The sequence below is a fragment of the Leptodactylus fuscus genome, chromosome 6 (genome assembly GCF_031893055.1).
Source record: "Leptodactylus fuscus isolate aLepFus1 chromosome 6, aLepFus1.hap2, whole genome shotgun sequence".
NCBI classification, from domain to species: Eukaryota; Metazoa; Chordata; class Amphibia; order Anura; family Leptodactylidae; genus Leptodactylus; species Leptodactylus fuscus.
Window position 1 is genome coordinate 123,913,380 of NC_134270.1, and position 14,242 is coordinate 123,927,621.

Consider the following 14,242-nt stretch of genomic DNA (forward strand, 5'->3'; position numbering starts at 1 on the left):
TATATAATGTGCTGTATCATGGTTGGTTATCTAACATGATTTTTCAAGGAGAAAGTTAGTATTAATAATCTTTCAGTGCTCTAGCTATACAATAAGCTTTGTACTACTATGTGTGAACCAACCAAACGCCTTTCTGTGGCTCTAATCCTTGTGTAACCCCAGGCACATCTCCACTTAAGATCAATAGCTGCAGAAATTAGGTACCCGATCATGTGGCACATTTCCTGCAGATTTCAGCAGAAATCCTGGAATATAAAGCATAAATAATTTGTTTAGACAGGTTGAGAAAGGTTTCGGCAGCTTAAGACTAAATAATGATGGTCTTATGGCACTCCACCCATATTACCTTTTTGATTTAAAAATATAGCCAGGGGCTAAAATATTTGTACAGATAAGAACATATCAGAATGGAATAAATTATTTATCTGGGCACCAAATCCATAATCTTGCACAACAGGTATTTCTTCCAGCACAAGAATAGGAAAGGAAACACCCACATTTATTTACTATAAAAGACAGGAAACCTAACAGAACTGTCACCAGAACATCCACAGATTCCACTGAAAAGTCCTCTTCTGCTCTACCATTATGGCCCAATATGCAAGGTCCATGGGCGGTGGCCAAAGTTCAGGCTCTGTTTCATTTAGGAGGTCCACTCAAAGCTTCCAGAAAGTTGGGGGAAGTAGTGGAGGTGGAGGATTTGGTGGGGGACAAGGAGGAATGATTATGAATGGAGCAGGTTTTGGTTTTGGTGGAGAGCTTGGATATGATGAATATGGTGGTAGCGATTTTGGTGATGGTGTTGTTCTAGGAGGCGGAGGTTATACAGGAGGACTTGGTGGAGGAGCTGGTGGTGGCTATGGAGGAGGATTTGGTGGAGGAGCTGGTGGTGGTTATGGAGGTGGATATGGTGGAGGAGCTGGTGGTGGAGCTGGAATGGGATTTGGTGGAGGTGCTGGTGCAAGATTTGGTGGTGGATTTGGTGGAGGACAAGGAGCAGGCTTTGGTGCTGGAGGAGGATTTGGTGGTGGAGGAGGAATTCTTGGAAGCAATGAAAAGCAAACCATGATAAACCTAAATGACCGCTTGGCTTCCTACTTGGAAAAAGTCAAGGCTTTAGAAGACGCAAATACTGATCTTGAGGTCAAAATCCGAGAGTGGTATGAGAAACAACGTCCAGACTCCTCAACTGGTGCAGGAGGAGCAGACTACAGCAAGTATGAACCGATCATTGAGGATCTCAGAAGTAAGGTAACATATAGACTTGCATATAATATGATAATGTTATTGAGTGATTCTGAATTTTCATTTCATTGATGTCATGTTTGTGATTTGCATTGTTTTGATGTTGTTTTTTTTGTTTAATTCTTGGTCAATAAAAGATATAACTGCGTAGAAAAAATGGTTGACGGAAAGAAACTCGTTTTTGCCTTTTAAATCAAACCTGAATAATCTACTGACTGCTTTATTGTCAGGTTATATCCTCCTTGCTGAAGACCTGACCTCCTCTCTGGCACATCTGAAGCACACAGTGTTTCCTGTATATAGAGGAGATCAGACTCACATTGCATGTATATGGAACTTAGATAGAGGCTCTAATAGACCTGCATTGTAAGTTTGACCTCCTGTTCATACAGGAAACACAGTGTGCAACAGAGAGGGGTCCAGGAGCCCAGGAGCTTCCGTATGTAAGATATTCAGTAATACTACACTGTACACAGACTCATTTTGAAATTGTAGGAGTGTAAACAAAATGACTTTAGTGACTTGATAAAGGGGGCCTCCGTTTTTGGTAATAATTTATACAAGAATCAGAGAGCTAACATTAACAGTGGCCTCTGGGTAGAAATTATATAGCCATATATAATATATGTACTATATCTAAGAGCCTGTCTCTGGGGTAACTTAGAGATCCACATAGAGGTAGGTATAATCTCATGTTGTAACCCTTCCCTTTCCATGAAGATTGCATGAGCCTGAGCAAGGGGTTGCTATTCTTTAAACTTCAAGATGGGCGAAAATGGTTCTCAGGCTCATACTATAGTTCTTGTCCACAGGGGACAAAGAAGAAACATCCACCCTTTATGTTTTTAGGTGTTAAGATAGTATGAAATCATCATTTACACTTTATATTTTAGATCCTGGCTGCCACTATTGAAAATGCCAAGCAAATTTTGCAGATTGACAATGCCCGACTGGCAGCCGATGACTTCAGACTGAAGTAAGTAATACAAATCTAATATGGCATATATGTATAACATGTATAGGTATTGCCTTGGAACCCATAAAGGTTACAAATATGTTAATGGAGATGATGTCTTTACAGATATGAGAATGAGCTGGCTCTCCGACAGAGTGTGGAGGCAGATATCAATGGTCTGCGCAGAGTCATGGATGAACTGACATTAGCAAAATCTGACCTGGAAATACAGATTGAAAGTCTGACTGAAGAACTGGCTTATCTCAAGAAGAACCACCAAGAGGTAAGCTCTGAAATTGAATAAGAAGCTCCAAATTAAATAAATTTAAACATGGTCCTGTAAAATATCTTGGTTGTTAAAACCTCTCCAAGAGATGACCTCATAGAGCAGATCACCCGTAATCTTAACCATATTTTTCAACTAATCTTGGCCCTCTCCTTTCAGGAGCCCATATCACCAATAGAACATTTCCAATGCAATTTTGGGTGGTTGTTCATTCGCAGTTTATAAAAGTAACAGAACTGTATGTTGTCAAATTGCATCCTTCACAAGCTCAACACTACACCAGTACTAGTCTTACCAGATACAAGGCTAATTGACCATCATAAATAGTGCTGCGTAAACCTACACTGAGGTCTACTATGAACATCATACGCCTCTGGTTTAAGAGATAAACATGAATGGCTTTGTCTAAGAAATTAAAGAGTCATCCCATTGAATCAGTGTATAACCTAGCCACAGGATATTATCTGAGTGCTGAGTTTGACTGCTAGAAACCTAATCATATCAATGAAATCAATGGAGTATGCATGTGCAACCTCTGCTCTATTCATTTCTATGGGATTGATGAAGCTACTGCTTGGCTCTATCTTCATCAGTCCTTCACTCACACAGTGGATTCAGAGACTCCTGTTCTCATGGTCTATGGGGTTCCCAGTGGTCAGACCCCCAGCAATCAGAGATTTACATTCAGTGTTTAGTTGGTTGTGTATGAACCCTTTATCATGATACTGTGTACATTCCAGACATCAATAGACATCTTGGAAGTTACATAAAGGGGTTGTCCCAGAACAGAAATTGAAATGCAACCAACCAATGGAGGTGTAGAAAATAAAAGAGCGCTGATACTTCCCCGCATCCATCCTCCTGTTCTGGGCCACCTGTCACCTCTGCCATTCTGTTTGTATATAGCTGGAACACCACAACAACAGGACCACTGCGGCCAAAGCCCACTCCCAGCATCTGTGTCCCATCAACCACAACCGACCTGTATACAGATAGTGTGGTGGGGATGTCCAGTGCAGAAAGGAGGGGAGGATGTAGTATCAGTGCTTTTTTATTTTCTTCAGCTTCCTTGCTGGTTGCATTCAAAGTTTTGATCTGGGACAACCCCTTTAAGGAGTAAGTGTTGATGACCTTATAGCTGGGTGATGAATTCTGCATGACATGACGGATGGAAGATGATTGATAAAGCTTGCCATAATCTACAATTAGCCTTTAAATAAATAGCTGAAATGTGTTCAAGTCGCTGAAATTGATTTCCCCTCCGGCACCCGAGCACTTATGTCCAGAACTTGCCTGTTCATGACTTACTTCTGCAGGAATTCTTCCAAGCTTTCATTACGGTTGCTTTGTAATTTACATTCTCTCCTTGATGAGCTCAGCCAAGCACCAGTTTTACAGGAAGCCCAAAGCAAAACATTTCCTTCTGAGGATTAGATTTATTCAAGACCCTTCTCATGAAACACCTTGTTGTCTTTATGAGAAGAAACAGGACAGATTGTTGTCCAGAAACAGTACCAGTTTTTACTCAAGCTGTTTTTGGTATCACTACTCAGCTCAGTCACATCAATGAGGCTAAACTGCAATTCCAGACATGTCCACAGAGAGAGGTGGCGCTTCCACGAAAAATTAGCTGCTTAGTTCAGTATGTCCATCTTAAGAACTGTTTGTTTAACTCAAATAAGTGAGGGCAAGAAACAATTGAATTTCTCACTCATCATCCTACATCATGCCATAGTCTTTCTATATCAATCTTAGACCTAACATATGGTATGGACATACTTTACTAGACTCACCACTCAGTCTATGCAAATGATGGTATCTACAGATGCTTATATGCCAAGATCTTCCCAATATAAGTAAGTTAAACTCCTCAAATGTGTTATCTTACAGGAGCAGGAAAACTTATAGACTTGGAGACAACAATGGTTCCATTTCGATGGTCTACCATATATGATGGACAATAAGTTATCAATTGGGAGCTAGTGTACACTTGATGGACTCTATTATAGTCAATGGAGGGTCCCTCAGGGTCCGTTCGTGTCTGTCATAGAACCGATCATATGTTGTCCATTTTTCCATTCTTCTGGTCCACCAATGGAGCACAACAATGGAAAGATGCACTTGGGTGTGAACCTGCAGATAAAGCCAACATAAATTACCTATGAAGATGAAGATGTCCACCAAGATATGGCGGTATTTTTAAAGAGGACTGGTCAGCTCTGCTAACATTTCTGTTTTAGAAAACATGTATTACCCCTTGAAATAATGCAGGAGCATCTTTACAAGGAAAATAGTAACTCCCAACTCAAAATGTATCAATAGATTTCCAGGAGGAATCACAGAGAAACCCCACCATGCAAAATTCGAAGAAAAGATGTTCTTTATTTCTTGTTCAACAGCTTACTGAAACAGATAGGGCAGAATAACTAGTTTCAATGATATTGTGCTATATCTTAGCTGAGCTAATATGCAGAGATGGAATTGAACTTGTAAGTTATATATAAGCATCCCATACCATGTATTAACCAAAGTATTTTTGAGCTTAATTTATTTTCCATTTGGTGTATCCAGGAGATGAACACTCTTCACGGTACGCAAGCCGGACAAGTTACAGTCGAGATGAATGCGGCACCAGGCACTGATCTGCTCAAACTTCTGAATGACATGAGGGAACAGTATGAAGCCATAGCGGACAAGAACAGAAAGGAAGCAGAGGCTCGGTTCCTTGAGCAGGTACTAAAGGAAGATATCATGTTTACATGTAGAAAAAGGAAAGAATGGGATTAGGGCTGGTGGCACATCTGCCCTGAGAGTTGGTTTCAGCCTTGGCCAGGGTATTTGGATTCAGGACTGGGGAAGTACATTGAATATCTCCTCTCGATGAGCATGATTTCCAAAATCACAACAATTTTGTACATCGCCACATGTTCACATTGCATATTTTCCCACAAAGTGGAGATGGGATTTGTTGGATCAGTAGGATACTCTCCAATCATCTTATCTTCAAGGGACCCGTCCAACAGGGAGCCATTCCACCAGACTACAATGTACATGTTCTTCCGTGTGACTGTAAAATGGATATGTAATCTGCAACTTTCTTGTTTCAGAGTAAGGATCTGAAGAAAGAGATTTCAGCTGGGGTGGCCCAAGTGCAATCCAGCAGTACCGAGATCACGGACCTGAAAAGAACTCTACAAGCCCTGGAGATAGAGCTGCAGTCCCAGTTAGCAATGGTAAGAATATAAAGAGCATTAAACAAAAATATATCAGCCTACATTGAACAGAAAGAAATTGTACGCCATAGAGATCTACCTCTGCTCAATCATTTGCCATATCCCAACATATAAAGGCCAGTGATCTATCACTAGTGATATTCTAGAGGTTGCAAATTTCAACTCACATGGGACTTGTAGTTTTTCAACAGCCGTAGAGTCACAAGTAGAAGACCACTGATCTATGCAGCTACAATAAAATCAGTCATTCCACTTCCTACCTACCATTAATACACTCTTAAACCACACCGGAGCTTCAGTTTCTTGAGTTCCTTACTCTCCTTTCTGAGCCATGATCCTTTGATACTGACACATCTATACTCACTACCATCTTGATAGAAAGCTGTCATTAAGAGAACATTAAATTCATTAAAAAAATCTAGTGATTGAATTCCTATGAAAGTAAATATGCAACAACCTATACATCGAATTAATACACAATATCAATAATGGTATAATATAATTAATAATAAGCATTTTATTTTGAAGCCGGAGTCAGTAGCTTTTTTCCAATTCTAACTTTTCCAAAATTGGTCTCAACTCTGACTTCACTGCCCTAGGACTCAGAATCATCTCATATTGATGACCTATCACAACGTCAGGCCATCAGTATGCAGTTTTGGACAACCTCTTTACGTGTTCCCCAAGCATCAACTATATTTTATTATCTGTATATACATTTAGATCTAGAAAATGTAGAATCCTTTTAAATCAACTTTTGTTCATATCTATAGAAAAAATCTCTGGAAAGTACATTGGCGGAAACAGAAGGTCGGTTCTGTGCTCAGATTGCACAAATACAAAGCCTTATCAGTGGTGTGGAAGAACAATTGGCACAAATCAGATGTGACATGGAACGTCAAAGTGAAGAATATAATCAACTGCTCGACATTAAAACCCGACTGGAGCAAGAAATTGAGAAATATCGCCAACTACTCGATGGAGAAGGAGGGTAAGGAAGCGAGACAATTAAGGATTATGGTATGTTCTCATATACAGCCTTCATTCAATACATTTCTTCTTTACTCAAGGTCGCTGGGGGTTTCATCAACTTCTTCTACAAGTCAAAAGTCCCCAGCATCTTCAATGGGTTCTTCTAAAGGTAAGCCAACCTAAAGTATCTCCAATAGGCAACCATGCATGGTGAGGACTACATGGTCATTTTGTACTGTACATTGAACAACCTAATGTCCACCTTGAGAGATAAAGAGTATTTCAAAAATATGTTATATCTGAATGTGCTGTGTCATAAAGACATGGACATCAGAAAGGCAGGACCAGAAGCCACTTTAAGGAGGATTGCTTACAAGAAGAGGTTCTCTTTGTCAGACCTGGCCTACTCTTGTATTACAGATGTTCATTTGACTACCGCAGCTGAATATACAGTAGGCAAATAAAATGTAACCCATGCCAGAGATGTGATATAACTGTTAGCTCCAGGTGGGCCATAACATGCCTACTCCAATGTTTATGGCACATAACTAGTGCCACCTATCTTAAGGGGTTGTCCAGTCCTGAACGGATAACCAAAGGGTAGGTCATCAGTATGTGATATGTGGGGGTCCAACACCAGAAACCCATATAGATCAGCTATTCCCCACATAGATTAGCTGTCCCAGCAGCCTCTGGGAAATGGATTGGGAGCTTGTGAAGGTGCTCTTATTCAACCCTGCCCATGGCATAGTGGTGGTTCCCAGGAATTTGCTGCGTGGTACCTATTACATGAATAGGAGTAGTTAGCATGTACTTCCTGACCACAGCTGTAACTCGCTGCACCTGAAGGTTGCCAGAATAGCTGATCTGTGCGGAGTCTGACTGTCAGACCCTAACATCAGTATGAAAAATACAATCGGGGCCAGAAACCCCTTTAAAATTTAATAGACTCCTAGTTCTTGTGATAGAAATTCATTATTCATAAACATCAGTAATGGCAGAAATGCAATACTATATAATAAGGCAGGTAAAGGAGTATTCTCACTATAGACTTCTATCGTATTCACAAGATTAGTCATATATGTCAACCATGTCCCCCTCCCTCCCTATTGCTCATTTACATTCTAGAATGTACCCAACACTGAACTTCATATCCCAAAAGTTATTTCCTGAATTGAGTGATAAACTTTTTGTTTTTCAAAGACCCAACTAGAAGGAGAGTCGTGAAGACCGTGGTTGAAGAAATGGTGGATGGAAAAGTTGTTTCTGCACATGTTAAGGAATTTGAAGAAAAAATTTAACTTAGGCCTTAGCAGAAGCAAATGTCTCCATGAAGGACTCTCTGGTGGCCTGGTGTTCCTCCTTCTAGAAAGCTTTTCGTTTCCTTTGCATGTTCTTTCCAATAAACTTTTGCAAGCAAGTCTATCCATAAATGTGTAAATTAATTTTGTCAATGCAATGTAGGTTGCCTTGTAGGCAGGGTCAGTCTGGCCAATGCCACATGGGCTGTTGTCCACCATTGGTCACCGGCTCTCCTATCCCCCATCAGCCACTGTAGCTCTAGTTCCTCCCTGAACACCTTCCCTGCTCCCTTAGCACTGTGCACTGTGTTGTACTGCAGGTATGGAGGAGAAGAAAGTGGAAAAGGAAGTTATGGATTCTGTATGAGATTCAGAGTTGGGAACCAGGAAATATTAGGTCTTGTAATTCTCTTTTTGTACCCTTGCCTATAATGTTCACTAACATCCCAAAACAACACCTGGACAGCAGGGACTTAGCTATTGATATTTCATCATAAATTTTGGACACTGGGACTTTTGGTTCTCTCCTCCTTATACCATACCTCCCAACCGTCCTGATTTCCACGGGACATTCACGATTTCGGTGACGTGTCCCGCGGTCCCGGTTGGAGGGAGGTATGTCCCAATTTCAACTCAGATCTGCGTCTGAAGAATGCAGATCTGAGTTGAATACATACACGACTAAAACAAGGAGCTGTCACAGCTCAGCTCCTTGCTTTGCCGCTGCACTGCGGCTAGTGGCTGTGTAGATGCGATGTGATGACGTCACATTGCACCTACAACTGTGTTAGGGGGCGTTCACACTACCGTCGGTGTCCGACAGGTAGTGTCCACTCAAAATCTGTCACGGACATTAGGAGCGGACACTAGCTGTGTCCGTGACACCTGTCATTCATTTCAATGCACATCGGGTGCGTTCTTTTGCACTCCGTGCCCGTCCTTCCCTGTCCGCAAGTGAAGATGTCTGACTTCTCAAGCGGACAGAAGAACCCTGCATGCAGGACAGGGAAGGACGGGCACGGAGTGCAAAAGAACGCACCCGATGCCCATTGAAATGAATGACAGGTGTCACGGACACAGCTAGTGTCCGCTCCTAATGTCCGTGACAGATTTTGAGCGGACGCTAGGAGCGGACACTACCTGTCGGACACCGACGGTAATGTGAACGCTCCCTTAGCGAGACTGCGGAGAGAGCGGCGAGGGAGCGAGGAAAAGGTGAGTTTAAGTGGTTTTTGTGTGTAGACATTGAGGTGGAACATGAAACTGGGGGCAGATGAAGGAGGGGACGGCATGACACTGAGGGCAGAGATTGGGGGGACATGAATTTGGGGCAGAGATGGGTGGCATGAATCTGGGGGCAGAGATGGGGGGGCATTAATCTGGGGGCAGATATGGGGGTCCATGAATCAGGGGGCAGAGATGGAGGGACATGAAACTGGGGCAGATATGTGGGGACATGAAACTGTGGGCAGAGATGGAGGGGGGACACGAAACTGGGGGCAGATGAAGGGTGTATATGAAACTGTGGGAGAGATAGAGGGGGGACATAATTTACGGGTGACTCTAGGAGGATTATACTGTGTGGGGGCACATGAAAAATGAATGAGAGATAGTGGGTGGAGCTAAATTGGGAGATATGTTATACTACTTACTATAATGTATGGGAGATATGTGCCTGGGAATGTACACCATACACAGCCCATCAGCGACTGCCTACACCCACTTCTAAACACAGTAAGAAGCACATGGACTAGCCTTATAGTATATAGCATCATCCTTTAATACAGTACAGTAATACAGTCTTTTTAGTTATTTTATTCTGCATTCTCCCTTATTATATATATAGTGTCCTCCATTATTATACACAACATCCTCCGTTATCTTATCTAGTGTCTTCCCTTATTATTATATACAGCATCCTCTTAGTGTCACATAAAATACAACTTCCTCCCTTATTATATACGGCATCCTTCCTTATTAATATATACAATGTCCTCCTATATTACATACAGCTTCTTCCAATATTATTTTATACATCTCCCCTTACTATACACAGCCAGTGGCATAACTAGGAATGGCGGGGCCCCGTGATGAACTTTTGACATGGCCTCCCCCCCCCCCCAACACCGACGACCTTGACCGACCCCTCCTACGCATTCCTGCATGCTCTATTATCCCCCATAGTGGTCCCTGCACACAGTATTATACCCCATAGTGGCCCCTGCACACAGTTTTATGTCCCTTTAGTGGCCTCTGCACACACTATTAAGTCCCTCAGTGGCCCCTCCACACAGTATTATCCCCCATAGTGGCTCCTGCACACAGTATTATCCCCCATAGTGGCCCCTGCGCACAGTATTATGTCCCACTGTGGACACCCATAAACAATTATTATACTCTGGGGTCTTTTCAGACCCCAGAGTATAATAATCGGAGACCCAGGGGGAGAAGAACATTAAAAAAAAAAAAAAAAACACTGTTACTCACCTATCTCCCGGCTCCTACAACGTCGGCCTCCGAAGTAGTCCATCTTCAATGACGTCAGACGTCACATGACCCGGGATGCAGGCCTGGGTCATGAGACGTCAGACGACTAGGTCAAAGCCTGCCCGGGTCGTGGAGAGGTAAGTAACAGTGTTTTTTATGTTTCTTACCTCTCCTGGGCTGCCGATCATTATACTTGGGGTCTGAAAAGACCCCCGAGTATAATGATAGCAGCGGTAGTGGCTGTCACCGGGCCCCTAATGTCCCGATGGCAGCTGCCTCTGCTGCTACGGCAGTAGTTACACCACTGTACACAGCGTTGTTCTTTAATTTATGCAGGGTTCTCCCTAACTATTATAAACAGTGATAGATGATAGATGTCATTGTGTATGTTTTGTATTTATTTAGGAGGTATAAGGTGTTTCCTGTACAGTTCCTGAATGGGGTGACATATACTATTTGCAAGGCTTTATCCACATTTCCCTGAGAAAAGGGAAAAGACGGTGTGTGGATGATGTCCATGTGCCCGTCACAGACCCATTAATTTTATGTATTGAACCCCGGCCACAAAATGGAACAGGATAGGACCTTATCTGAGTCTTGCCTCGGGCTCACGGCATCACACATGGACCTGTTATAGTACACAGTTGCGTGTATGGTGCCATAAGAAAATAATGGGTCAGCGTGTGTTACGGTTCTGTGTATATATATAAATATTTTTTTTTTTAAACAACAGAACCTCTTAGCTGTAGAACACTACAGCGAGGTCCACAGGCCCAATGGCGGGCGGCTGTATGTCTGAACTCAATGTGAACTATTGCAAAGACACTGCAGCGTGGACTCAATATGAACTACTGCAGAACACTGCAGCCTGAACTCAATGTGAACAGTGTGTACTGTGCAACACTCCATGTGAACATAGGTGCAACTAAAACCCTGCCAGTTTAGCTCACTGGCCAGGTGCACCAGTGCAAGTGAAACACAAATGGCTGGCAAGGGTTAAAACTCACCCCAGGCCAGCAAACACACACACTTACCCCTGCGACAGCTAGGGGCCACCACAGAAGTTTTAGAACATTCTCCTGCACACAGCTTGGAGTCCCCAGGGGGTTGCATGCTCCGGCACACAGCTTGGAGACATCACACACCCATGCTCCCCCACACAGCTTGGAGCCCCCAGGGGGTTTGCATGCTCCGGCACACAGCTTGGAGCCATCAAACACCCATGCTCCCGCACACAGCTAGGAGCCATACATGAAGTCAGACAGTACATATAGGCTATCTCAGAGACCATGCCTGCTGCAGCTCCACAAGCTGGAACGGCGTCTACCGCTCCTAGCCCTGGTGTAGAGCTGACAGTTCATGGCTTACAGGTCCTACCTAACAGCACCCAGATTGAAGCAGAGAAACCCCACACAGAGGCCTAGTCTGACAACCTGCCTGAATACTGGAGCCTATCCCTGACTACTGTCATCCACTCCGTGGACTTTGAGGAAAGTTTAGACAAAGTGTGAGCACCCGGCGGGCGGCGGCTCACACTATTTAAAGGGAAGTCCCCGCCCAATAGGGGCGGTGGTGATGACCTCACCGCTCATGCTCAGTAGGGGAGAAATGGCAGCTTGTGAGCAGCTCCAATACGTCTGAGCATGCTCAGTAGGGTGAAAGCTGGATAGTTAGACTAACCCGCAGGTGGCACTGTGCGCTATGATAGTAACCTGCGGGACCCAATCCTAACAGCGTGTTAGATATGGTCTTGTGCTGGAGTCTAATTCAAATTCTGTTTTGGGGGTGGCCTGTCCTATATAAATTCGGTTTGGTTATATAAAAATACACCTACAAAAAGGCGTAAGTAGTTTCTTACTGCATGTGCAACACTTTATTATAACATCAAGCATTATGAAAACCTTTAGAGATAGAGAGTGTGCATGTGCATGTGTGTGTGTGTGTATATGTGTGTGTGTGTGTATGTGCATGTATGTATGTGTGTGTGCACCTTTTTGTAGTTGTTATACTTCATAGATAGCCAAGCATTGCTTGGCATTAATGCGCGTAGGCCCTTTTTGGATGTCCCTAGGGTGTTGTACTGTTCACTATACACTATACAGTACAAAAGTGACATTCCTATTCACATTGTATGCCATAAAGGTGGCCTAGGGGGTTTTTCACCTCTCAGAAAAAAGGTGTCCACTTGGCCCCAATCACCAGTTCCTGGCTGCCGCTTTATTCTCCATATACTGTACTTCAATGGAAATGTAGTCTCACCCAGGTGTAACCACAATTTGATGGAATACACTGTATGGATCATGCACCAGCCAGGAATCAGCAAGTGGGGGTCAGTGGGCCTCTGTTCTTCTGATAAGTGCAGGTCTTATCTATGGGATTCTCACCTTTGAAGGTATAAGAAAAGCTCAGATAACCATCAATACAATTACAAACGCCTCCCAATAACTCCCCTTGTGCACAGCTCACCCCTTTTTCGTCCCTGACAAGTACCCTTGTGGTACCTTGACATGACAGTCAGTTTAACCAGTAGGTGTAGAAAATATTTCTCTCTCCACCCCATGCTATCCTTCTCAACATATAGTTTCCTTGTCCCAACAACTAAACAACCTACTCCAATGTAGTGTCTCTAGAAACCAGTCCTGGATAATCTATCCATTTCCTCCATTACCTCTCAAATTTCTGTAGAGCCTCTCTTCATATACACTTTCTGTTCCATCCTTATTGGTCAACCCACTTGGTAATGCCATGTGATATATCATTCACGAACGATCTGGCTCCATGTGCCACCTATTTGAAGTAAATGACAGGAGCCAACAGGTCACTTAACCTCATCCCCAATGGCAGGAGGTCATAGCATTAGGGTAAAAGGAAGAGTGGATGGGGGAGTCTGAGTGTCTACAGATCACAGACAGTAATGTATAAGGAGACGTTCAGGAGATAAAAGAGATGTCTCACTTTGGCAATCCAAATGATTCAGTTCACTAAAAAGAGCTGAACCTCACATCACTAGTAACACCATTATTTCTTCCCATTCCACCGCTAACAAGGGCCCGACATCTCTCTCTTCACCATCGCCATAGGATGTCCAACAAAATTGAGCAACAGATTTTTACATGTCAGTGATATCAAACCTGTACATATCAGGTGTTTGTAACATACTCTACCCATATGCCATAAATGCAATAAAAAGTGAGAATAGCCCTTTAACAACCACCAATATACCTTTTTTGTTTGCATGGTATCGTTATACAGTAACTGAGGTAATACAGGGCCTTGCAAAAGTATTCATAGCCCTTGAACTTTTTCACATTTTATCTCCTTACAACCACAAATTTAAATGAATTTTATTGAGATTTTATGTGATAGACCAACACAAAGTAGCATATCATTGTGGAAGTGGAAGGAAAATATTTAATCAAATAAAAATCTGAAAAGTGTGACATGCAAAAGTCTTCATCCCCCATATCAATACTTTGTAGAGCCATCTTTCACTGCAATTATAGCTGCAAGTCTTTTGGAGTAGGTCTCTACCAGCTTTACGCCTTTAGAGACTTTGATTTTTGCCCATTCTTCTTTGCCAAATAGCTGAAGCTCAGCCACATTGGATAGAGACGTCTGTGAACAGCAATTTTCATGTCTTGCTACAAACACTCAATGGGATTTAGGTCTGAACTGTGACTGGGCCGTTCTAACACATGAATATTCTTTGATCTAAACCAGGGGTCGTGAACCTATGGCTTATGAGCCAGATGTGGTTCTTTAG

At 42.8% G+C, this 14,242-nt stretch overlaps 1 protein-coding gene across 1 annotated transcript in view; it reads left to right on the forward strand.

The window, feature by feature from the left end:
• Positions 1-546: 546 nt before the first annotated feature.
• The window catches only part of LOC142209335 (keratin, type I cytoskeletal 12-like), a 100,190-nt gene continuing 86,494 nt past the window's right edge, over positions 547-14,242 (forward strand). The window contains exons 1-8 of the mRNA XM_075278299.1: positions 547-1,251; positions 2,139-2,221; positions 2,327-2,483; positions 5,058-5,219; positions 5,594-5,719; positions 6,493-6,710; positions 6,790-6,860; positions 7,895-8,116. Of these exons, the coding sequence (XP_075134400.1) occupies positions 589-1,251; positions 2,139-2,221; positions 2,327-2,483; positions 5,058-5,219; positions 5,594-5,719; positions 6,493-6,710; positions 6,790-6,860; positions 7,895-7,992 (1,578 nt within the window). The 5' untranslated portion in view covers positions 547-588 and the 3' untranslated portion in view covers positions 7,993-8,116. Of the gene's footprint in view, positions 1,252-2,138; positions 2,222-2,326; positions 2,484-5,057; positions 5,220-5,593; positions 5,720-6,492; positions 6,711-6,789; positions 6,861-7,894 lie in introns of the transcript that reaches the window.